Raw genomic sequence first — 26,159 nt, 5'->3', positions numbered from 1 at the left:
TCCCTTCACCCTGTCTCATCTATGTGTGCTCACATCAAGTACAAAGCTCCTGACTTTTGTTCCTTCTTGGCCATGAGGTTGGCTTAGCAATAGACCTCAGGAAAATGTCCTAGTTTCCACCATATTATGTTCTGCTGTACCAGAATTATTCCCTTCCCATGTTTTACATCACAAATTATGTCAGAATAATAATGAATCAAATCAAAACACAGAATGACAGTGTTTACCTGATGTGAACATGCTCTGAGAGTGAAATTAGACTTGCTAAAATGCACATGCAGAAAACTCTCATCTTTTATATAAATCATCCAGTGTTCTTAAAAATCTGTAAGTGCATATTATGAACAAAGTGTAGTTCAGCACAAAATGAAACCATGCTGGACTTGCTACAAGTTCAGTGTCCAAAAAAAATTAGCTTTTACATGTTTTGGGAACCTCTTGCATCATAGTTGAAGCCTTATGGATTTTTTTTTTCTATTTTGTCATATCTTTCCTCATTAAGCTTTTCTCAATGGTTTTCTCACAACTGTTAATAGAACTCCAAATTTTCCAATTATCTGTGAATTTTGTCTCCATTTGCTCCATGTACCAAGACATGATCAGCTATGGCCTTCTTCCTAAGCAACGTTTTCTTAAAACCCTGTTATTTTCATCCATTTCTTCCTCAAAGTCTGTGAAAACAAGGTCATTTCAAGCATATTACCTGTCAAATTTCAGTCATTGCTATGTAAACATCTGTTTGTCTTCTCTTGGTTGCTCAAATGAGTGGTAAATTGAATCAAGTAGAAGTGAGATCCTAGCACTTTCTAAAAACTACAATTAGACTGATAAGAATTTAATGATCTTGCAACCTACTGGTGAAAACTCTCATTTAAATTAGAGTCTTGTTAACTTTTCTCCATTCACTCTAGTGAAAGCCAAACATATAAATGGAGGGAAGGAAATGAAGTAATACAAATTATACAGAGATATGTTTAATGGTATTCATCAGTACTTCAGTTAAATATCTCCAAACAATCATTCAGAGTGTTTTTGATGTTAACATATTTAATCATTTTGCATATCCAGAATAGATTCTATGACATTTTGACTTCAGTATTTTGTTAAAAAAACAAGCAGAAAAAAAAAAAGTGTTTCAGTAAATATTATAATAAAATATTGAGTTGAATTTTTTTTTAAAAAAGCAACCTGACTGGCAATCAAAACATTAAGATTAAGAAAAACACTGTAAACTTAATCTTATTTCATCCTGCAATTCTTCTCAATAATGTTTGTTTATAGCTGTAAAAATAACTACTACAATGTGCCAGATAAGAACATTTTAGGATGACTAAATAAACCTAGTGCTATTTTATCTTTAAAAAGAGATCAGACTTGCAAAGAAATACTCATTAGTAATTTGAAAACCATGCTATGCTAGACTTGCATGTAATAAGGTAATGATTTACATTTATGCAATACCTTTTATCCCAAAGCAATTTACAATTTACAGCCAGAAGTTATCACTTCATCTCCAGTGGAACTCAGTCTATGTGAAGTGTACAAATTCTGGTAGGTAGCAATAAATATAAGGTTTCAGTTGAAAAACTGATTCTTATATTTATGCCTGCAATTAAATCAAATTAAAAAATTTTAAATTCTTTCTCTGAAGTTGTATTGCCCTTTTTACCTACCATCCACTTGCAACATGAGAAACAGTTTCTACAAGAAGCAGAAAAACATTTTCCCATTACAGATTATCTAAAATACAGCAATATTGGTGATCCAGCAAGGTTTCTGAAAGTACCATCTGAGACATGGGTAGCACTTCTTCCTGAACTGCTTCCTATGAACAACAGTATTTAGGAGTAACTTGGGATCAGAAACCACATTTAGCAATATCTCTCATGTTCAGACATGTCAATGTAGACAATGTTTAAAAGAAAATAAAAATATGGCAATACAAAGCATTCAAAATGTAGCAAGTTTGACTTTATCCACTAGAATAACCACATTACCTTAAAACAAGTTGTATACTTCCATTTTCTGTGAATTTACCCTCTGGGATGCACACTTTCACCTTATAGCATGTATCAACAAGGGTGAAGAATTGCTCCTTTAAAAACAAAGAAACAAAAAAAAAAAGCTCTGAAGGCAAGAAGTTATATGACTGAAAATACATTGGTGTTAGGATAAAAACACTGGCTAGCTTGCTCTAAGGTTAAACAAAATCAGTTTTGGCTTTCCAAGAAAATTTGGCATGAATGTAACTATGACTGAAATTCAGGCTTTCCGGTATAGAAAAACAAGGATGTGAATGAAATGGACAAAAGCATAAAACCCTGCTAAATGTGAAAACACCTCTTGTCCAATCAGCCTGGGGAACAACCTGATGTGAGATATGGTCAAAAACAAAACATGAGCTAAAAATTTCAGACACCAGTGAATCATTTCATCCTCAGCATGCAAGACAAAATCCTTCAATAAATAAATGCCCAGCATTGGGCTGTAGCATCCAGACCATGCCACCGCACATTGAAATTGCCTGATGCAACTCTATGTAAACTTTCATAAGAGGTTAAGCAATTTTTAGAACTTTTAGTCTCCTTTGGAGACACAATGACCATAGAAGGGAAAGAAGAGTTTACAGAAACCTACATGAAAAGTCCATTCCAGTTCCAGGATCAGATTGTGATTCTTGCCCTGGGGCCTCCAGAGGGCTGTGGTTCAGTTATCTTCCACCAGAGTGGGGAGAAGGAGGGCACTGCAACCAGAGGCAGCTCTCTAAGGACCTGTTGGTGACAGAACCAGGCAGATCACTGACCTGACTGATTTCATTTCACAGCATACACAAAAGTCCTACAAGAAGTGGCCATATTGTCGTTTCCATGTTTTAAATTAATAGAAAGAACAAGTAAAGCACTAATTGATCATCTACTGTGAAAAGATCTGGAGAAATACTTAAAGCAGCAACGTGAATGCCCTGTCAGAATAAATTATAAAACATGCATTTCCATATATATCTCAGAGAGAATACTTCATGCAGTCTGACAAGGCCATTTTGAATTGATCACACCCAGTTCTTCTCAGACACTCATGCATAAACACTTGCTACAACAATATTAATGAGCAATGACATAAGGAATTTTGGTCTAACCAAACAGACTCCATCTGAACAGTTCCATGCTTAAACCCTTAAATTTCTTCCCCATCTCCCTTAAGCAAATTAGGGTTCTTTCTTTAAAGGTAAAAGAAATGATCATATAGCTGTCATTTCATACCTTTTTTCAGCAAACCCTCTCAATAGAAGTGCAGTATAACAGAAACATAATTAGGCCTCAGCAGAGCCATGTTCCTCCTCACAGACTGCATCCACCTCCCCTCTCATTCCACATCAGGCTAGTTATTCACAGAGACTTTGAAAGAACTAAAATTGCTTCGGAGTTTTAGTAAATAAACCCAGGCAGACAAATCTCTCACAGTTTTCATTTTATTTAATTTTCTCTGCAATTGTCATTTTCTGACCTAAGCCAGTCTTTTCTAAAGACTGTATTCTGCCACATGGGTCTAGAACAAACAAACAAACAAACAAAAAAAGCTTAAACCAAAAATTATTAGTAATTTCTAAGAGATTTATGGTTTGCACCAGGTCCTAAATATCTGGATATAGAAATAATATTCTTTTGCTTAAATCCAATCAGTAATCTAAAAGTTCATGTCACCTTACAGTACATTCTTTTTATGCTGCTCTCCTCCAAGCTTTCACTCAGAGGACAAAATTGCTGAGCATATCACAGGAGCTATAGAAGCATGTTATAAATTCTAAGTTCCCATCTACACCACATCTTTGGGTGTCAGTACCACTGGGAAGTTTCAGGAGACAGAATGTGTAACATAAGAAGATCAATTATCTGCCACCTGGCTTGTGGGGGGAAAGTTAAAAATATTCCAGCTCTAATTTATGCAAAACCTTGTGGAGTGCATTAAGTATTCCAGGAGAATGTGATCCAGGATGTCATTATCCTTCAGAACCAGCACTAAAGCAGCAGATAACCATCAGTGGTGTTGGCTGTCTTCTGAAGCACCAGAGTACAGCCTACACCCATTTAAAGAGTCAGTCCCTCCTTACAGAAAACATGTGAAGGTCTCATTTCTACCACACATTTTGGACTGCCAGGGAAATGTAGCAAAACCTAGGACAAGGTCCCAGGTACATTGGTACCTACTGGGACTGTGCTGGTTCCTTGTTCTTAGCATGAGCAACTACTACTACTTTACTACTACTGCTACTTCTTCATATTTAGTACCTAAATATGGTACAGTCATCAAGGAGAAAACTGCATCAAATCTTCAGTTTATTGAGCCCAAGCTGAAGTTGTTATTAAGTTTTATTTTTTTCTGGGTTGTAGACTAAAAGCCAAACCAAACTCATGCCAAATACCAGTCAAAACATCTTTATTTTTTCCTTCCTCAATCTGAAAATAAACCTTAACTGTTAGTTTGATGTTTCTGTCAAACAGGAATGGAAACTTCTTCCTTTTTCCCTCATTTTTATTTCCCTCAGAAAAGAAAATTCTGATTACTGCTTCAGAACAATAGTTTGACTAGCATTGACATTCCTTAGTGGACCCCGTTTAGCACAGAAACTGCTTACTTCTGCTAGAATTTGCAGAGTGGCATCCTACTGATTCTTTTAACTTCCTTTTTCTCCCTTCACATGAACATCAGTGCATGCAATATAAAATTTAGTCTCTGCATACACTGTTCTGCAGACCCAAACACCTTCCTTAAAGAAGTTTAAACTAAAGGTGAGTGAAGACTGGACCTTTAATTCTTCTTGTTGCATGGAGAAATATAAATGGGCCCCACCAACCGGCCCTGGCACACATCACCCTCCCTTTGGGGCTCCCTGCACAAGTGTCCAAGTGTTTCACTTGCGTGTGCACGGGGCTCTTGGTGGCCATTCCCTCTTTCTGGTCACAGCCTGGGCAGCTCCAGCCACCCCAAAGCCCTGCAGTGCCTCCTCCCAGCCCCTCATCAGTGCTCAAAGTACAAACACCTGGGGAGAAGCTGCTGCACCTGTTGGCAATGTGAATGAAGGACACCAGACTCCAGCAGGTGAAAACCAAAGCTGTTACACAGCGGGGGACACTGCAGATCCCATGTGGCCCTGTCCAGTTTTAAATTATACATTTCCCACAGAGAACTGGATCAGGATTTCTGAACCAACTAAGAGACCATTAATAGCTTGAATGCAAACACCTTCCGAAAAAGCTGAGCTAAACCCAGAATTTATCCCACAAAATCTGCTTGACTATTGCATGAAATTAAAGGTCTTTAAAAAGCTACCATTCATGTAATGTCTTGTACTGTGCTTAATCAGATAATGAGCAAACAAAAATTCTCTATTATGTAAATTTCCTTCTCTTGAACACTACAAGTTGCTTTTCCTTTGCATATTACACCACCAAGTGGCATAATGCTCTTATTTTTTGTTCAATGTGTTTCCTCCAGAGACACCACTACACAAAACAAAACTTAATTTAATAAGATTAATTGCTACCTAAACAAAAAAAAAAAATTAACTGGAGTATCATCTAAGACATTCAGCCAGACACTTGTTTTAAACTTTCTCCTATTATAGCTTATGAGTGCACATTTAATACAAGTACAAATTTCATCATTATTTTTCCTCTTACAGAACTTAAACTTATTAGGAAAAGGTTTATCTCCACATTATTTGGGTAATATATATATCTAATGGAGATTGTGATGTGCCTGCTATGAGCACAAGCATTTTCAGATATTTTATTCAATTTAAAACATGACAAAAGTAATCAAAATACATAGGGAAAAAAAATGTTTAGGACTTCAACTAAAGTCTGGCCAAGTATGTGAATCAAGGAAGTTCAGAACTGGCATTAATATCTTAATTGAACAATCAAATCTTGCATGTATTTGAAACAAGCAGGACTACACACATGAGTGAGGGCAATGGGATCAGGCTGAGAATCATGAGTAAATATAACTTGGGTACATCTCAAAGGACCTATCAGTTCAACCTAGAGTTCAAACTTTTTATCCTCAAATCCAATGCCCAGCCCTATGCTGCTACCAGATGGTGTGGTTTTATCTGGATATCCACTCCATATTTTGACCAAAAAAAATACATATACATATAACCTAGTGCCCTCTGCCAGCAACATCTCTCCTCCCCAAGGAAATTACCTGCTGCAATTGCTAAAATAGGCTTCGGTTCCAACTTTGCTATTCAGGTTTCTCCTTTCTTTTTCTCCATGTGCTCCAGTTGACTAGGGAAAAGCAGGGATGATGGATAAATCCCATTTGTCCATCATTCCTCTCTCATGAGGATCCAGCTGAATCCTGTTTAATTTTCCCTACCTGTGCAGCAATAGCAGCCAAGAACCAAGGTCATAAATGTTTAAATTTCATGCAATTTCATGCATGTCTAGCAAAAATTTTGCTATTTTAATTCAGAGGTGTGTAACAAGGTATTTCTTCAGATGCACAAAATCACTTCAAAAGAGACTTATTAAAAGAGGTGCCAGCAGGATTTGGGCAAGGTCACAGGAAAACTATTTACAAAACACAGATTTGTACAAATATACACACACAGAGATCTTCGAGCATGATCCATGTGAGTGCTTTATGGACAATAAGATAATCATCCCTATGACTGATTTACAACCTTATTATAAAGTTTATTACAGTCATAAGGATCTTGGGGTAGGAACAGATAATTGCCTGTTTTCGTGAGTAAATGAAGTAGACACTTCAGTGCTAAACTGAAAAAAGAGCAAATGCATCATAATGATGAGACTGTCTATTCAAATTAAGGGAAAAAATTCCATCTGTCACAGTGGATTTTATCAGGGCATGGAAAATGACAATGTCCCTTTAATACTCACAGAATCAAGAAAATATTTATATCGATCACATTTTCAGCTAATGAGTAACTGATTTAAAAGTTATATTAGTAACTCAACAATCAATAAAATATTGACTGCATTCTTTACTTCAGCCACATGTGTTCAGGTACTTTTAGAAAGGTTTGTTGGGGTAAAATATTGGTTTAAAATGAATGTCTGTCACAAAAACTTTATTCCAATGTTTCCATGTGTCACAGACTACAAACCAAACCCACTCATGAAAACCTCCCAGTGACTTTAGCATCCCAGGTTTCCATGTGCTTGTGCATCCACAGAAACCTGCTCCCAAAGACTTTGGCACCCTCTCCTCCTGTGCCTTGCAGCAGCCTCTGCACCTTTCTGCTGTTACCAGGATCTACCTCTTCTTCCTGAAAAAGAAACCAAAACAAACAAAAAAATTCCACATTACCAATTTAAATAATTATGGTATTTGATGTCTAGCTAAATGACATACACTTATATGATCTTATGCTTTCCACAGGTCTCAATAAAAGTTCTTTACGAGATGGAAAAGCTAAATGTGCAAACACTTGGACATCTTGGAAGTGTTGAAGGCTTGACTGGATGGAGCTCTGAGTAACCTGGTCTACTGAAAGGTGTCCATGGCAGAGGGGTTGGAACTAGGGGGTCTTTAAGGTCCTTTCCAACCCAAACCATTCATGACCCAATGATCTTTTTTTGAACATTTTCTCTGTTAGTGGCTTACAGTGATAACAACACACATCATTGTTTATCACTCTTCAGTTAAAATCTGTGCTTTAGAAACTTGACACAGATTAAGAAAATATGCAATGAGTTGAAATTATTAATTCTGCACATTCAACCAACAAGAATGAAACCTCACCTTTCTATTATCAGTGATAACCCTTCATAGGCTTACCAGCCACTATGCCCAGTTAGGGTAGGAGGGGTTTGGAGCAGGAATGCTGATCCTCTAATGGGAAAGCACAGCTAGACACAAGGGTGGCAAAGCCAGTGTGTATTGTAGGTATGTGTGAGGACTACCTGTTCAGAAATATCCTTCTCTGACCCAGAGGATGCTGTTGAAGGACACACCTAGCAGCTCTCAGTACTGGCCAGGTCACACATAACTCACTTGTGTGTAATTCCCTGAGATTTTATTAAATTCAAGAGAAGATTAGTCAGGAAATTTCAGAATAACAATTGAACAAATGATCTTACCATATGATATCTAAAAGAAAAAACCTTAGAAACTCTGCCAATCTTCTTGTGGGAACAGAGGATATAGCAACATTCTTTCATTCTATAAAACATGTCCTTTAAATATTTACTGGTCTTGTATTTTCTACATGTGGCCATATCCCAAGCAAAAGCCCTCTACCTCTCACTAAAATGTGCCTAAGAACATTCACTGCATATGCAATAAGGGTTTTAAAGGATCCAGATGTGAATTAGAAAAACAACTGCGTCCATTAAAACTGAATTTCAAACTACTGGAGTAAGATCAAGCAGGAAAGCTGTGGTTTATTCCAGAGCACCACCCACACAATTCTCTGAGTAGGATACCAAATGACAGTAATGTAACCAGCAAAATGCAAAACAAAGCTGTCACATCTGATTACACTCCCAGTGACTGAATGGACGGCAGACAAGAGATTTTCTCGATCTTCACAACCTCTCAAAATAAACCTCGTATCACTGTACAGCCATACATATCATAAATTTCTAATTAACAACTTTTTTTTTTCTTTTTGCCTCTAAAACATCATTTATGATTCAACAAACTTGAGGAATACTTACAGGACTATTGTGTGGGAATAAATTAAAGCTTCTCTTTTGAAATAGAAACAGTTTGTTTTTGCACTCCAGACTTCAGAGAAGTGAAATTTCAAGATGCACTATTGAAGAGGTCTTGGCAGAAAACAATACCTACACAGTGCTGTTGAAACAGCAATGACTGCAGCTTAAGCAATAGCAACAATACACTATTAACTTTGAAAGACTATACTACTAGTGCTGCATTCAATTTTGAAAAACAGTTGCTTGTTTTGGAAGAACTCCCATGCAAGGCAAATGGGCAACTTCCAGCATTTCTAGGAGATCAGAATTTCTTATTTTTGACCTGTAATGGACAATATACATACTTTCCTTAGAGTTTTAACCTGATTGTAAAGTATTTGCTTTCAACTCTAGTGAGCAGGTTTAGGCACTCAGCCAGCAAGGCAGAGCCTGTCCCAGCCAGGGCACAGGAGAGACCTGTCCCTTGGATGGGTACAGCCTCGACACACCTCTGCCGCCTTCCTCGGGTGGATACATCCTCTGCTCCCCTCACTGGTACAAATTTAGGCACGGGTTCTCAAACTGCAGGAGCAGCGAGCCTTTGTTCCAGATTAAGGGTGTGGTGAGCCAGAGCCCGGCCGGCAGCAGCAGCCAGGTGGTGGCCACATCGCAGCCAAGAAGCCGGCAGAACTCGCAGGGCATCCAGCCGGGAGCAGAGTAACCTCTGCTGTCAGAAGGACAGACTGCCACAGCACCCCGCCCGCTGCTGTCACCTTCGGCCCCTGGCACACACAGTCACGGCACGGGACATTCTGCGGCACCGGGCTCTGCCAACCCGCAGGACTCAGGCCGAGTACTCTGGCGGTGGAGTCACCGTCCCTGGGGTGGTCAGGGACAGACCGGACGTGGCCCTTGGTGCCAGGGTGTGGTTGGCACGGTGCTGACCGGTCACAGGAGTGACAGGATGGCGCCGGGGGTCCCTTCCAACCTTAGTGATTCTGTGGCTCCGTGAATCCTGCCCAAGTCTCGGAAGCGCTGCACTGCCCCGGGTTCCCAAGGGTGGGATCAGAGGGCGCGGGCACGGCGCACCTCAGGCCGGGAGCAAGGGGCACAGCCGGGGGAGCAGCGAGGAGCTGCTGGCGGTTGCATGAAGGGAGAGGGCGGGGGAGGCTGCGGGCAGGGGCAGGACAGGCGAAATCAGATAGATATTAAGGGGGGGAAAAAATCACTATTCGGGTGATCTGGCCTTGGAACAGGCTGCCCGGGGAGGTGGTGGAGTCACCATTCCTAGAGTGTTTTAGAGGTGCGTGCATGTGGCTCAGGTGATGTGCTTTAGAGGTAGTGCCGGCTTGACAGCGGGACTTGATGATTTGAAAGGGCTCTTCCAGCCTTGAGCATTCTCTGATTCGGTAGGATGCCGTGAGGGTTCTAGAGAGGCGACGCTCATAAGGGGAGCGTCTGCCCGGGCTGCCCGGGCTGCTCATAAGGGGAAATGCCCGGAGCTCGGCCCGTACAGACGCCGGGCGATCGCGGCTCGGGGATGGCGGATCCCGATCCCGCCGCTGCCCGGCCCCGCCGCCGCTCACCCGCTCACCGCCGCCCTGCGCCAGACCTCCGGCGCGCCAGGGGGCGCTGCGGCCGCCACCGCCCGCTGCAGGCCGCGCGGGCCGGGCCGGGCTCCGCCTCAACAGCGCGGCCTCTCCCGGGCGGGCCGGGCCGGGGCCATGGGGAAGAAACACAAGAAGCACAAGTCGGACAAACATCCCTACGAGGGTGGGTCCCTCCGGGGGTGGGCGGGCAGAGGCCGCCGGGCAGCGCGGCCCGAAGCGGACGCGGGCCCCGGAGCCCCCAGCGGCGCCCGCCCCGCCCCGCCGGGCCCAGCGCCGGGGCTGTTTGAGCGCTCCGGGCTGGGGCTGCGGGAGCGGGGCCCTCGCTCCGCCCGCGGGCCCGGGGACGGGAGATGGGCGGCGGGCTCGGCTCTGCGCGGGGGAGAAGCAGCTGCGGGGACTGGAAATGAGGAAATGGTGCGATGAGGAAGAGGAGCGATCGCGGGGTTATTGAGGACGGGACTGTGTTTTATCTGGTACTCACACAGCCTGTTTCTCTGCCGGTTCTAAGAATATGTAGAAAAGCCCCTGAAGCTGGTGCTGAAAGTTGGAGGAAATGAAGTTGCTGAGCTGTCCACGGGAAATGCAGGACTTGATTCCAGCCTCTACGAAGACAAATCTGAACATGAAAAACACAAGGACAGAAAAAGGAAAAAGAGAAAGAAAGGGGAAAAACAAGTTCCTGGTGAAGAAAAGGAGAAAAGGAGGAGAAAAGTTAAGGTATGTGTTCATGCTACTGCATTTTAGCAAAAAATATATTTTGACTTTCTCTAGGTTTCACAGCAGAAGGTCAGCAGATATGACTGTAACTCGTATCCTTAAGCTGGCATATATTCAGCCTCGGTGTTTGAGACATTTCTGTCTCATTTTTAAAGGATACACACCACATAGCTGTCACATTTTCTAAAAACCTAATTCAGTGATACATTGCATTGTATGGCTGAATTATTTCAGTGTCCAGCAGATGGAGACAGTACATAAAGAATACGGAATTTTTAAGCACTTACAAACTATTCTTATCTTTAAACTTTGTGAATATGTTTTCAAAAATCTATAGAGCATTATGTACATAAATAATGCAGGGTTTGCAAGTGCTCTTACATTCCCATAACAATCTTTCCAGGAGGATAAAAAGAAACGAGATCGAGACCATGGAGACAGTGAGGGAGAGCAGGAGCTGAAATGTCAGACCCCGGTCAGAATGGAATTGTCACCAGAGAAACCACTGACGAGCTCTTTATCCAAGCCGGAGGGTAGGGGGAAAAAAGAAATTTCTTTTGCTAATTCATGCTTTTTTGTAATTGACTCATGTTTTATTGTTCTTTGTTTACTTTTGTAGTAAGTGACTTGGCATTTTGTGCCATCTCAGTGTTTTTCTCCATCTCATACAAAAGTTTGGAATTAGGTTTCTGTACACTTCCTTTGGTATTTCTGTCAGAGTGAGCAGAATGTCAAGTAAGGGCAATGGGAAAAGTAGATCCCCCATAGGTATTGTGGGGTTTGCCATTCTGTTATTTTCTTTATACTGAGTTCTCAAGGTGCATCAGTTTTGTTTGGTTGATTTCTGATATCTTGGAAGTGCAGTCAGTTCTGCCTCACACTGTTTCTCCCCCTCCTTGTTTTTGGTCTAGAGGTGGAGCAGACACCACTTCAGGAAGCTCTGAATCAGCTCATGAGACAGCTGCAGAGGTAATGTCTGTGCTACATGCTTGCAGAGCTGTGAAGGGAAAATAACATCCAGTAAGGGAAGGGGCACACACAAAGCTGAGGGAAATTTTGGTAAATATATTGCCAAGAGGGCTGTTGTAGGAATTTAAGTGCTAGTTTAAGAAAGTGTGCTTAGAACTTCTCTTCAGCTTAGGCTTCTTGTGAACACCTCCAGTTTCAAGTTCATAGTAGTTTTTAAAAGCTTTCTAAACCAGTAAAGTTTTCCAATAACATGATGCTTTCTTTAGAGGAACCTTTTGAAAGGAAGGCACAAGAGGTTATAATTAGCTTGCTAAAGTTTTTTTTACCTCGAGTTCTTCTATTTTAGCATTATTTACTATGAAAAGGAAGTATGAAAACTTCAACCATGTTCTCTGTTTTACTAACCACGTGTCTTTTTGGTTAAAACAATCAAGTCTGCAGCTTTTTCAAATAGTCTCTTATTTAAGATAATATTTCTTGACTTTAAGACTGTCTGCATCTTGTGCAAGAGTGGTTGGAAGATCTTTCCCTTTAGGTGTCTCACTTGAAACTTTGTTTGCAAATTTTCTCTTATCCATAAATTTTCAAGACCTAGATGTAATGTCAGTTTCAAGAAACTTAAGCTATCAAAAGATGCCTGTTAGTTTTGGCTCTCTTTCTGTGCATACAGAAAGCAGCACTTTTGATTTTTAACTGTCTCATCCCATCTGATAATTTCTGAGTAAGTGGTGAAACACAAGAATATTCTTATATTCTGTACATTTCTTTTACTTTTAATTATTTCTAATATGGTATAAAACACCTTTGTTAAAATGTAAAACCTTTAAAAAATTTTGGAATTTTTTTTTCACTTTCTGGGGTGTACAGATAGTTATCAAAATGTAGAAAGAACTTCTGAAATATATTTGTAGTACTTTTTTGGTAGATGGGTCTGCATATGAGATCTTTTCAACCTTGAAAGGGAAAGATTATGCTGACATAAGCTGTTTCTCTCTTTATAGTTCTAATTTCTTTTTAGCTTAGTTATTTCCTTTCTATTTAATTCTAAACTCACGTCCTTGTTATAAGTTGAAACATAAAAAAATGTCTTTCATTTCTTCACAGAAAGGATCCAAGTTCTTTCTTTTCATTTCCTGTGACTGACTTTATTGCCCCTGGCTATTCCATGATCATTAAAAACCCAATGGATTTTAGTACCATGAAAGAGAAGATCAAGAACAATGGGTACCAGTCCATAGAAGAATTAAAGGTAATGTTTTGAATTTTGTTTTGACTACAGAGGTGTATTATGCTCAATTGACTTGAAGGCAGTATTTTATGGGAATAGAAAGATGCCAAAATGAATCAGTACTTCTGCCTCAAGGAATGTTTCTTCTTGAATTTATGTGAGCAAGTAAGTTCTGACTGTAAAAGAGAAAACACTTCTGGTTTGTAAATGTGCATCTCCAAAAGATGCAGATGGTTTCAGGTTTTGTGCAGGATTGCATGGAGTCTGTCCATTTGTCCCCCAGCATATTTTAAATCTATTACTTTTCCCAGGCTAGTCTGGTCAGATCAACAAGTGAAGGCACTGTGAGCTTGGTTCTGTTGACAGGAGCCACTTGTCCTTGTGCTTTGGTGTGCCTAAGGGATTCAAGGCCTGGTTTGAAAACCTCCTTGAACTTCTAAAAGATGTGGGGCCTAGTTTTGTTTTCTTTTTCATCAGAAATACTCTAGTTCTTTACTGGGCTAGATTGTGTGTAATTATCAATTAGGCAGATGTCAGTTAATAGCATTGGTTTTATTTTCTCGCACATTCTTTAGATCTCCAAAACTTAAGTAGAGCATACCCTGTTGTAACAGCTGTTTCTGGTTAGTTTTTCATTTTAACTTTGTAAATGATGAGGATGTGATAAAACATTCACCTGCAGAGGCTGCAGTGAGCATAGAAGTGCAGTTTCTAGCTCACTTGAATTTCAAACCAGCACACATTTCTTCATTGTAACTAAAACTTTGGGATAGTCTTTGTAATAATTTAACTTTGCACTGCAGCTTTTCTTTGCCTTTGTTATGTTGCTTCACTTTGTTTTAATGACTGCTGATTGGCCAGGAGGTGGGTAGTTGTAATTAAGAGGGCTTCCCTAAAACTTTGAAAACTACAAACAGTACTCAACACTTAAGAATCCTTTAAGAATGTTTTTTGGGTTGATAGATTCAAGTCTTAAAACAAAGTTACATACATATCCCTGTTTACATTTTTAATAAATTTCTTAAATTCGTTAATTAAAAGTATTTTTCTATTTTTTTTCCCTAAAGCTCAAGACACCCCATTTGCCACACAAATATCAGTATAGTATGCTGTAAAATTAACTTTCATTCCAAAATTATTCATGTTTGAACAGGATAACTTCAAACTGATGTGTAATAATGCAATGATTTACAACAAACCAGACACCATTTACTACAAAGCTGCAAAAAAACTGCTGCACTCAGGGATGAAGATACTTAGCCAGGTAACAAAAAGCACCAAACAAAATATTCAAAAGTATACTGCTTCTCTTTTTGATCTCTGTTTATCCCTTTTACAGGGATCTCTTGAAAATGAATAAAACCTTGCATGGTATTTGTCAAATGCTTGTATATTGGAATATAAATAGTACATTGTTTTAGTAGTGCTGCCAGACCAGGCATTGTAGAAATAGTTGCATTTAGTATTTCACCTTCTAGATTCTGTTTGTTTGCTAGTGTAACAAAGAACTCAGATAAAATGAGTTTCTATGGGTAGGTTACAAAAAGATTAATTGAAGCAGCAAATAAAAGGATTTTGATGTTATTCAGGAGAGAATTCAGAGCCTGAAGCAAAGTATAGAATTCATGGCTGACCTGCAGAAGACAAGGAAGCAGAAGGACAAGACAGATCTGCAGCAAACTGGGGAAGAGGAAAATGGTCCTGGGAAAGACAGAGGAGAACCTATGGATGGTGACACCAAAGCATTCAAAACACCCAGCAAAGAGCACAAAAAGTGAAGTATTATCTGACTCACTGTAGGATACACCTTTTAAATGCTACAGAAACAAGATGACTTAGGGTAGAGTGGATGTGGGTTTCTCTCTGGTACTGCTTAGACATTTTCATCTCAAGGGATCAAAACTTACATAAAGTATCATCATCTATTAAAACCAAATAAGTTTAGAATAATTTTTAATACAATCATTTTTGAGTGTAGGTAGCCATGTACTGTTCATCAACTCCATTCCTTCAATTATTTTCTGGTTTAGTGTTTTGGAGAAAGCTTGCAAACATGTGCTTTTAAACATTTTGGTACAAACAGCTACATAGCCAATTTTGATTACTTTTTCTTTGTTTGTTTACATAGTAGTTGTATTTGAAACATGCAGCTGCCTAGCTACAGAAAGTATACTTTCTGAAATAGCTGTTCATTTCTAGAAATACCAGATATGAAGATGGTAAATATTTAGGTAAATAAATGCTGGATACTAAAATTAAGAGCATCCAATATTCCAAGAGTATCTTAGTTTTGTAGGAGATCTTTACAGAGACCTTTACAGTTATTAACTGTAAAGGTTTACCAATGTAAACCTTTGTCACATGCCTTCCCCAGCTGTATTAAATACAGTCACATTCAATAGCACTCAATAGCACTCACACAAAACCAGAGTTAGCTAAAACTATTGTCAGAGTATCCTGGTGTGTTATTTAGCCAGCTGGTGTCCAGCTAGTCCCTAAGCTGTGTGGGTGCATTCACAGGAAGGATAAAGACCTGCTTGAAGACAAGTTACGGAGCAATAGCTTGGAAAGGGAGCAGGAGCAGATTGATCGGATTGTGAAGGAGTCCGGAGGGAAGTTAACCAGGCGCCTTGCAAACAGCCAGGTAAGCACTGGGGGATTGGGTAGCTCCTTTCCCTTTTCCATAAACCAGGTTTCCTGACCTCTTACACCAGTTGAAACCTCATACCTGCTTTTACTGCAGCTTACACCATTTTACATCATTGATCATCTATGTAACGTCATAAGGTTAAAAAAAAGTGCAATTTGAGTGCATGCTGAATTTCATCAGCAGAGCAAGTTGAGCTAAAATTTTCAATAAAGTAATAGAAAAAGATGAACAGTAGAAAGCTCAAGAAACTAAATCTGACCTGCAAAAAATCTCATAGTTTTGAAACAGACACATACCTGACCAAAGATTGTTAATATTACAGGAGAAGAAACTCTGATTAGTAATACTGTGCCTGTTTCATTTTCTACATTTTTTTGTCACTTGGCCTCTGCAGAAAAATTAATATTTATCATAATATCTCAGTTCTTTGTGCCTATACCAATAATAAAATTATCTAGTGAAAGTAAAAATTTAGAGCAGCACTCAATTTTGAGTGACTGATTTCCTTTCTTATTCCTGCAGATAGGACAGTTTCATTAAATGTCATTAGTGTAAGGACCATGAACTTCAAGTACTATGTAAATTAAAATAGTCTAATCTTATTTCAGTGTGAATTTGAACGAAGAAAACCAGATGGTACAACAACCCTGGGCCTTCTTAACCCCGTTGACCTCGCTGCAGGAGGTGAGTTGGCATGGTTCAGGGAACAAGTGACTTCCACCTACCTGGCACCTTTGCAGGGGCAGATGAGCAAATCCTGGCCAAGAACTGAATGCCTCTTTCCAGCCTGATAAAGATCTGGATTGGAAGAGCTGCAGCTGAGAGATCACATAGATGGGCCTCAGCTGTGGCTGTTGTTAGGAGCAGCTGGTGGATGCCCTCAGTGCTGTCGCTTCTCTGATTTGTGTCAGCTGTTTGTGGAAGCTGCAAAAGAACACTTTTGCTGCTGGAGAATTTCTTGGGATCCTCTTATTTCTGGTCCATGCACAGAGTGCAGTGTCTGCTGAGCCAGAAGGCCACAGATGTTTTAGAATTAGGAACTGTCTGGGTCCCAGATCATTAGCATGAAGCATTTGGATAGGAAAGCACACTTTGAGAGCCATGTCCTGTTTATTTTGAGTTCTTAGCTGTGAGTATTAAATGAGTTGGTCATCTTTGTAAGCCTTCTCTGTTTCTGTATTTTGGTATGTCCTATTGCAGAGCCAGGTTACTGCCCTGTAAAGCTGGGAATGACAGCAGGAAGGCTTCAGTCAGGAGTTAATACATTACAGGGGTTCAAAGAAGATAAAAGAAACAAAGTTACTCCAGGTAAGTGCTGATTTTAAAAAAAAAAAATACAAATCTTTCTTTTGTATAAAAAAGTGTATTTGATCTTGTTACTAGCACAAAAATTTGGAACTAAGTATTTCTAAAGATAAAGCACATTATTAGATGTCCTTGCCCATGACAGAGGGGTTGGAACTGGATGATCTTTAAGGTCCCTCCCAACCCGAACCATTCTGTGATTCTTTGTATCCATTGCACAATTAAACAGCACATCACAAAGTCCTGCGTAAGTTACACATACAAAAGGGGCAAGATACTTACTTTTTAACTATACTGAGAAGAGAAACAACCAGATGGGGAAAGGTTTTTAGTGGCTTTAAAAAAGCCAGGGTGGGCCTGAGAACCTTTTTCCAGCATCAAACTCTTCATGTTGTGCTAAGGCTCACAGTGGTGTTAATGACATAATTGCAAATACAAATGCATTTGGTTTAGATCTGAGTAAAAATTGTTATCTTGTGAACAGATGGTGTTCTGTGAAGGCATGTTTTCACCTTAAGAAATACATTCCTTCAAAATTTTTTCTTGAGGATTGTTTTACATCCCCTTCTCATTTCTGTCTGAAGCATACAAAGCAGGATAATAATTAATGCTATTGTTATTCATTAGTGACATACTTGAATTATGGACCCTTCAGTTCCTATGCACCAACATATGATTCAACATTTGCCAACATAAGCAAAGAAGATTCTGACCTAATCTACTCAACATATGGGGAAGACTCTAACCAAGGATCTTCCAGGTAACCCAGCAAGCAGGGTGCACAGTACAGCTCCCAAGGACAGAGGCAGTTGTGTGCAACTCTCTGCAGGATGGGCTGGCTTTGCTGTGGAGTGATGGCCCTGCTGTCTTTAGAGCTCACAGGGGTTTGTTTGTGTTAGAAACAAACACTTCAGTAGAAGAGCCTCTCTCTGTAGTGAAATTAGCCAAGCTGGAAGAATTTTTATGCTGCTGAAACCTAGGAATACACTGTCTAAACTTAGATGTATTTATAACTGAAGGACTCATGTTCAAAGCCAGAATATTGAGTTGTAGAAATGTTTATATAAACTGGTGGGATTTTTTCACATTAATTACTGCCTTGAATGAGATACAGCTTTGTATATAAAAATAATTCTAATGGTTTCTGATTTTTGATTGCAAAAACGTCAAAGTCCCTTTGTTTTGTGAGAATTGCACAAGGAGCAGGCACAGTGACACAAATTTTTAGGAAAAGGAGCAGTTCTTTAGTACAGTGTAAATGTGAAGGGCCTAGGCAAGTTTGGTTTTGTGTTGATGCAGCTGCCTGAGACACTGCACTTTTCCAAGTTTTCCAGTGTCCCATTCAGACTGGATTCCTCAGCTACAGAAGGCAGGCATGATTAAACTAAAGCAATCCATTTTGATCAGATCCTGTGCTACTTTTTGTGTTTTCTGTGCTGTACATACTGGTTTGACCTTACATAACATTTTTACATTAAATGTTTGATATGAAAGTCGTTATCTTAACTATCTTTATTCTTTCAGTATTCAAGATTTTTTTATGAAGTCCCAGGATTATCCTCTCTTAATGGCTGATAGTTTGCTGGATGTTCTAACTAAAGGAGGACATTCTAGAGCTCTCAGAGAACTAGAAATGGTAAGAGTGGATTTGTGTACTATCTGGTCTTTGGTTTTAGCACACAAGCTCTAAAGCAAGAGAAAGATGATGCTGATCCTATTGATGGTCTTCCTTTTAACTGATAGAATTGGAGAGTAAAGACTGGTCTTTGCCTTCAGTGGCAGGATTTTCTGGAAAGGAATTACTGTATTGTTAATGAGTGAATATTAACATATTGTACATAGAAATATAATTATCCATTCTTTGTCCATTATCCCATTCCCATTATCACTAACTCTTGTTTCAAGACCAATAAGCAGTTGTTTAAAAATAAGGTCATCGTTGACAGGCTTTTTTTTCCATTAAAATTTTAGCACATTCCTAGCTGCCCCTGTTTAGTTCAGGTGAATTAATATGTAGTTTTTCCTTTTACTTGGTACCATGCTTTTGTACTCAAGCATGTACTATGTAAAAATACTGAACAGTAACGTCAAAGTCTTAGGAAATTCCAGTCCTGCCCATGCTAAACATAACTGGAATCAAAGGAGCTCATTTGATAACCTTAATTGACAATCCAAGAATTATTTGAGAATCTCCTCAGAGCAGTTCCTGTTAACTAGAAGTCTTGCTTTGAGGTTCAAATCAAATCATATTGAAATAAACAGATTGTAGCCTGAATGGGTCAAATATTACCTAAGTTAATACTAGAAAAAGTTCGTGGACCTTTTTGCCTTAGCTCACATCTTTCCTTAGCATTACATGTTATCTCTTTTCTTATACCCAGTAGTGGCACTGACTGTCAGGGTCTGGCCTCTTACTCTGGCAGTATTAAGAGAAATACAATTGCATAGAGAAACAGAAAACATTTCAGCCTCTAATAACCACCCTTCCTCTTCTTCCTGCACCCCAGTAAATAGTCTCTGATGTGACATCACTGTGAACTTTGCAAAGAGAAATAAAACCTGAGCTGAAAAACTGTATTTCAGTAAACATTAGTACCCCAAGAAAGACCCTGAAAAATAGCTGCATTATAACTTGTTTTACAGTGAAAGGACATTATGGCATTGCATACTTACCTAAAATATGGCATCTTGTAAGATCTTACTTGGAATTTAAAAGAGTAATTTTAACATCTTCTTTAAAAATCCTTTCTTTGTTCAGCCGTGTGAGGAAGCTGAAGGCCCACAGGAAAGAAGTGATGCAATGAAAGATGTAAAGGTAAAATTTTTCCTTATTAACTTCTCCAACCAACCCGTCCAAGCTCACAGTTATAAAATGGCCTGAAACTTTCAGGGCTGTACAACAACACTGAGACTTGGACAAGCTGCAAATCTTCTGAAAATTGTGTGCCCCTTTGTAGGCATGAGGAGAGTAAGGTTCTCAAAAACATTATGTCTTAACTCTCCGTTAAGAGAACTGGAAGAAAATACTTATGTATTTTTGTTTGTGGTTGTTTGGAACTATAGATTTGTTTCTATCTTAATCTAGTTTCGTTTAACATGAATTTGTAGTGTGAGTGTAAGATGCCACATGATGTGTAGCAGTCTTTGAGAAGTTCTCACTTTGTGCCCCTTATGGGCAATACATTATAGATCTCCAATCATTCCACCCAAACTTTGCTCAGTTAGACAAAGCAGTTCTAGGGCCAGGGGTGCTCTCCTGAAGCACCTCTTCATCTGCAACCAGATCTTTGATAAAATCTCCTTTAGGTGAGCTGAAGCAATTCTTAAACTGTTTTTTAATTGGGATGCAGGTCTTAAGTTACCACATCATTTGTGCCTATCCCCAGTGGTTTTGCAGATGCTGATTTCTATTTGCATATGAAATAGAATGAGTAAACAAGAACTGTAGAACAGTAAGTTACAGAGTGTCTTTTCAGCTTTCCCTCTGTATGTTCACTTTTGTAGAGCAGGCTAACTTCACCTTTGTGTTCTGATCTTCACCAGACAATTTTGTTGTTTCAAGGCTGAGCTAAGTATTATCTAAATTATTGCTTGCTGGGGTTTTTTTTTCAGATTGTGGAAATTGATATTGCTGCCAGGTTGGACGCTGCTAATAGTGACAGACTGACAGCTCTAAAGGCAGTTACAAACTTTGGCATGCCTATAGAAGAGTTTGATTCTGAAGGTGAGTCTTCCTTCCTTCCTGAGGTAGTCAAAGTTCTGGTATGTCTAACTCCTTCAGTTTCTTAGTCCCTTACAATGTTTTGTATCATAAAGTAAATAGACTTTACTTAGATCTTACTAGTCAGGACTTTCTTTTTCTCTTTAAACAGAGGCTGAAATCTTCCAAAGGAAACTTGATGAAACAACAAAGCTGCTCAGAGAACTCCAGGATGCTCAGAATGAACGACTGAGCACAAAACCACCCCCTAATATGATTTGTCTTCTGGGTCCATCTTACAGAGAAATGCACTTGGGTAAATACACTTTTTCTGATAATTCTTCCAGAATTGATGAAGTCCCAACTGGTATCAGCTCCAAGAAAAAAAAATCTCAAGGGCTGTAGTGTAGATGATGTGCTGTGTTAGGCCTAGAGGATTAACTTAAACTTCTTTGGATGTAAAGCCAGATGAAAATCTTGAATAGTAATTACAAGTATTCCCTCTTTATTCCTAAATGTCCCTAGAAGTGATTGAAGCTTCTGTATGCCATGGGGCAGACAATAGCCAAGTACCAATAACTTCTGAGTTTTGCAGTGTCTTTGAACAGGTCTGCTGAAGTATAACCAAGTTATTATTGCAAAGCCAGCTTTGGTTCAGGATGGATCTGGTTATCAGTCTGTTGAGTTACACTAATTAATACCAGTCATACATTCTTTAGTTATTTGAGCAAACCTGCTTGTCTCACAGATCAGCTACACAGCTTTTGTTAATGGCAGCCCTCTAAGACAGGACTGTGTGCAGAGTGCCTGTTTGGCAAGTAAAACTGACTTGTGCAAGGCTGTTCATGGTCTAAACTAGACCACATGGATGTGATTAGATAATCTCCCCATTACTTAAGAAATATGACCAAGTCTAAACCAGATCAAATACTATCTTTTTTTATGTTTCACTACTTATGGCTTCCTTCTTGAGGGAAAACCACATTTGTAGCAACAAGAACAGTCTCTCTTTATATCCAAAGCTTTGTGCTGAATCCCAGATTCCAGCTATTACTAACAGCAGTGCTGTGTGGGTGCCACCAGCCCTCTCCCAGCTGCTGCATGTGTGGCCCAGGTTTCATTAACTTACTCTTTAACTTCTGGTGTTTCCTGATGGTAGCAATCCTTGGCCAGCAGCTGTTCATTCCTCCTGTTCTTCTCACCTTGTCTCTTGGTTCCCAGGATGTCTTGCATAGCTGCACACAGAACAACACAGCTCTTCTGGTCTAGAAATATTATTTAACATAGTTGCCTTTGTACTAAATAATTGCACTGTTTGCTGGGTGATGCAGCAATTTGGTGTCTATATATAGCATATAAACACATCCTCTTGTCTTTCCCAGCGGAGAGAGTAACCAATAACCTGAAGGAGCTGGCCCAGCAAGTGACGCCCGGTGACATTGTCAGTACCTACGGCATCCGGAAAGCCATGGGAATCTCGGTCCCTCTGCCCGAGACAGAGGACAGCTGGGTAGATTTGACAGAGGGTGAGTATATGAAAACATCTGGTAGCATCTGTTCAGCTGGAACAAAACCACATCTGCAAATCCTTAGACTGGCTTATGGTAAAACTTTGCAGTAGTGTGGTTCCAATTTTCAGTTCTTCTCTCCTTTTTAAATTCTGTTTTAAATGGAAAGTTGCTGCCTTTGGTCTCAGTCCAAATTGAATCTTTTGTGTGTATGGAACTTTGGTTCAGCTACACGGTTACTTTACAATCCATCTTCCAGCACTGCCAGATTTTAAATCTCAGTAATACATTTAATTTTAGTTTTTCCATTTTGCTTGTGGTTGCAAGAGAGGAGTTAAAATTCCTCACTTGCTAAAATGAGAACATTGTGATTCCTTCTTCTCCAGGCTTTGGCTGTGCACTCCTTTTGCTTAGTTTGGCCAGCTGTCATGCTTTGGAACCTGACAGTGTGAGTTCAGCTCACCCCATCCAGCCAAAAGTAGTGGCTGTTTTTGCTGGATTAGGGAGTCTCGTCAGTGGAATCAGTGCCAGACCCTCTCCTTCCTCATTTATAACATGCACAGCAAAAGAGCACCCAGAGTTAGGGCAGGGCAGGAAGAATTTCCTCTCACAAAACATAATTCACATAACAAACTTACTCAATTTGTGGTTTATGAAAGTTTTCATTAAATAACATTTTAACTGAAAGAGCAGGATTAATTCAGGAACTCATTCTTATTTTTAAGGAAACTGCTCAAGAAATTTCAATTTCAAAATTATTGAGCCTTTTCTTTTCCATAACATTACACAGAGGCTTTGTAACAGAACCAAATGAAACTCAGGATTTTCTGGGACTGTTGAAGAGCAAACACCTAACTGCATAAAAAACAAAAGAGCTGAGGCATGATCTGCTGTAAATGCATGTCTTCACTTGAGCATTCTGTGGTCAGTGACCTGCTATCTGTTGTAAACTTTCAGACTTTGAAGAGCCTAAAAAGACCATCACTGTTCCTGAAAACGAGTGTGGTGCAGTTCCAAGCTGAAGATTCTGTTCAGCTTACAGTTGTTTGATTCTGTTTAAGAACCAGGTAAACGTCCTTCAGGTGCATTCACCACGTGTGTTTATTGTGTGTTAAACTACTTTTGTTTATTAAATTTTGGAGCTGATGGCTTTTGAAGGGTTCGTATTAGTTACTTCTGCTATGTAAATGCACTAAATTATTCTTTTTGCATTCTCTGATGTTTTTTAGCTCCTCTATCGCATTTAAGTTTTCCTAAAATTACCAAGTGTCTGGAAACGTCAAAGCATAATGACAATGTGCCTATGTATGGTGCAGGGACTCAACCAAAAGTTTATAGAAGCAATGTATAGACTTGTCTCTGAGTCTGGTTAGTGCAAACATCATTAGTGTCTGCAAATCCCCCTTTTTAAATTTACTGTGCAACTCTCATGGACATGAGGAAAGGAAATAAACTTTTTATACAAAACTGGTGCAGTGTGCTGAATTAACAAATGCTCAGCTTTGTGATACCTTGGATGTGGATTAATCTCCTCTTAGATACAGTAAGCTGTGTACTTACATTATCCTAAACTGGAGGGCAAGCTCAGACCTGTGATCAAAAGTGAGACTAACACTTACTGTTAGCAAGTACAAGTACATGGATGTGGTACAGTCATCTCTGAGACACTCAGGCAGACAGTTCTTACTGTTATGCCTGGATAATGGTTTTAGGCCTGTTTATCAGAAAGCCTTCTCACAGCCCTGTTCACCAAAGGTGCAGAGCAGCAGCCCAGCTCTCAGGCACAGAGCTCCAGCATTGCCTGGGTACAGGTGCAGCCAGTGGCACACCCAAGTAGGCTTTCCCTGTGCTCCCCATTGCTCTCACACCATCACACAGTGCTGCACACATGGCTTCTACCATAGATGTCCTTAAATTTTAAATGTTGCTTTTTTTAATCCCTGATTCCAGTATAACCCTGGATTCAAGAGGACTGAGCTGTAGGGTTCCAGCCATTGCTGATGTGTGCAGTGGCAGGGAACTGAACTAAGAGGTAACTTACATTATTGAGTATTGTGAATTCCACCCTTTCCCCTCAGTCTTCTGGCCAACATCATCCTTGCTTCCTTCCTCCCTTCCTTCCTCTCTGAAAACGCTGCAGGAAGATTTGTTTTTAAACTTTCACAATTACTAAAATATATTGCAAAATTGTTAACTGTCAGCCTGGGTTTTTCTCCAGTAGTTTCAATTGTCCCAGAAGACTTAATAGTCACCACTGGAGTTTTTTCAGTTCTAGGTAATAGCAGCTGAATTATTACCCCAGGAAATTAATTCTTCTATTACCATTTAAATCATTTTCATGCTACAAAAGGATGACAAGATTCAGGGCAAATGGGCCAGCCAAATCCTTACTGGCTCCTTCCCTAGCATCTCATTGCCCATCACTCACCTTTTAGATGGAGCAGGAGGTGGCTGCCAGTGACAGAAGTATTTCTCATCAGCTGTTGAACACGTGGATGTCACTCTAAGCATTTTCTACTGGCAACATTTTTTAGAAAGATAAATACTGAGTTTAGTTTATCAGCAAAAACATTTCCATTAAGTGTGCAGCACTATAAAAAACGTACCTCCTTTTCATGGGTATCTCCATCAAAATAATTGCAAAACCAGACATGTTTCAATAAGCTTTTTATTTCATAGTAAAAACAAAAGTTTGTTCTTTAAACCAGACTCCTAGTTCCAGATGTTATAAGCTCTTCAAATTAGATACAGTGCCATTTTTTCCACTCAAGAAAAAAAAATAATGCTGCAAGGAAGATTTTTCCACCAAGATTGTTTCTTCAATGTTAAGTTTCACAGTTCAATCTCAGGACTGCTGAAAACAATTATTTCAATACAGTTGCTTGTTAAGTTGAACTTTTTCTGTGGTTGAATATAGCTCTCATATTATACAGTTACAATTCTGGTGAGAAATTAGTCATCCTCTTTTTCATTACACACAGTTTCTAACTTCCCCAAGAAGGTTGTGCACAGCACACCAAGTGAGCATTCTTTTTAAACCTGCAACCAAACCCAACTCCTTCCCCTTTGGAAGCTGCAGCTCTTCCTGCCACTTCTGCAAATGAGGTTGAGCTGAAGTTTCACCCAAATAAGTTACCAGCCTTCCAGGCAACATCGTGTAAACAAAAGCATTTCCAAATGCTGTTACAGACAGCAAATGTTCTTTCATAGATAACTTACATCTACAGTCTACTAGGTCTGAGAACAGGAGCACTTCAGAGCCAGCTCTATTTATAGGCATAATGCACTTTTCAAAATAGATACATGAGACAAATGGTCACTTGACCTGACATGACATCAAGGACTGCTGAAAGGAGCCTTTGACACATGCACGGTCCTGTAAAACAATAAATACCTCTAAAGAAATGCTTGCTAAACACCTGTAACTACAAATACACAACATACAAGAGCAGTAAAAGCTGTTTGAGGGTTTATTCAGCTACAACACTGACTTGCACTAACACAACAGTGAGTATGTCACTTCTTTCTTCAGCAGAGCCCATGCCTGAACTCACAACCTCAAATTCAGGTTTTCTTACATGCTGTTTTCTGTTGGAGACCTACTACACACATAGATTTGATCTACAAAACTGACAAAGACTACACATATGATTTTTAATCCACCGCTGGACAATATTTAGGTTTGTTGCTGTCTTGAAATATAGTCCCTTCCTCTTCTAAAGAAATGACACTGTAATTAGAAAGCAGCAGTGAAGCACAGGACTGCTGAAACACTTGCTAAACCCAGAAGCATTAGGAAGTGC

At 39.6% G+C, this 26,159-nt stretch overlaps 1 protein-coding gene across 2 annotated transcripts; it reads left to right on the top strand.

Moving 5' to 3' along the window:
* The first annotated feature begins 10,342 nt into the window (after positions 1-10,342).
* Positions 10,343-23,823, top strand: BRD7 (bromodomain containing 7). Of its 2 annotated transcripts, none has more exons than XM_058034444.1 (17): positions 10,343-10,442; positions 10,788-10,996; positions 11,400-11,529; positions 11,908-11,965; positions 13,070-13,214; positions 14,347-14,457; positions 14,783-14,967; positions 15,714-15,837; positions 16,452-16,527; positions 17,044-17,151; positions 17,776-17,908; positions 18,673-18,784; positions 19,907-19,963; positions 20,761-20,872; positions 21,021-21,164; positions 22,231-22,374; positions 23,314-23,823. In XM_058034444.1, exons 1-17 carry the CDS (start codon positions 10,394-10,396, stop codon positions 23,376-23,378), a joined length of 1,962 nt encoding a protein of 653 aa, XP_057890427.1. In that variant the 5' UTR covers positions 10,343-10,393; the 3' UTR covers positions 23,379-23,823. The 2 variants fall into 2 exon arrangements, with proteins under 2 accessions (XP_057890427.1, XP_057890428.1); XM_058034445.1 differs by lacking the exon at positions 23,314-23,823 and adding an exon at positions 23,147-23,307.
* The last annotated feature ends 2,336 nt before the right edge of the window (positions 23,824-26,159 follow it).

This window comes from Melospiza georgiana, chromosome 14 (assembly GCF_028018845.1).
Source record: "Melospiza georgiana isolate bMelGeo1 chromosome 14, bMelGeo1.pri, whole genome shotgun sequence".
NCBI classification, from domain to species: Eukaryota; Metazoa; Chordata; class Aves; order Passeriformes; family Passerellidae; genus Melospiza; species Melospiza georgiana.
The sequence above is the reverse complement of the archived record's forward strand: the minus strand, read 5'-3'. Positions and strand labels throughout refer to the sequence as shown.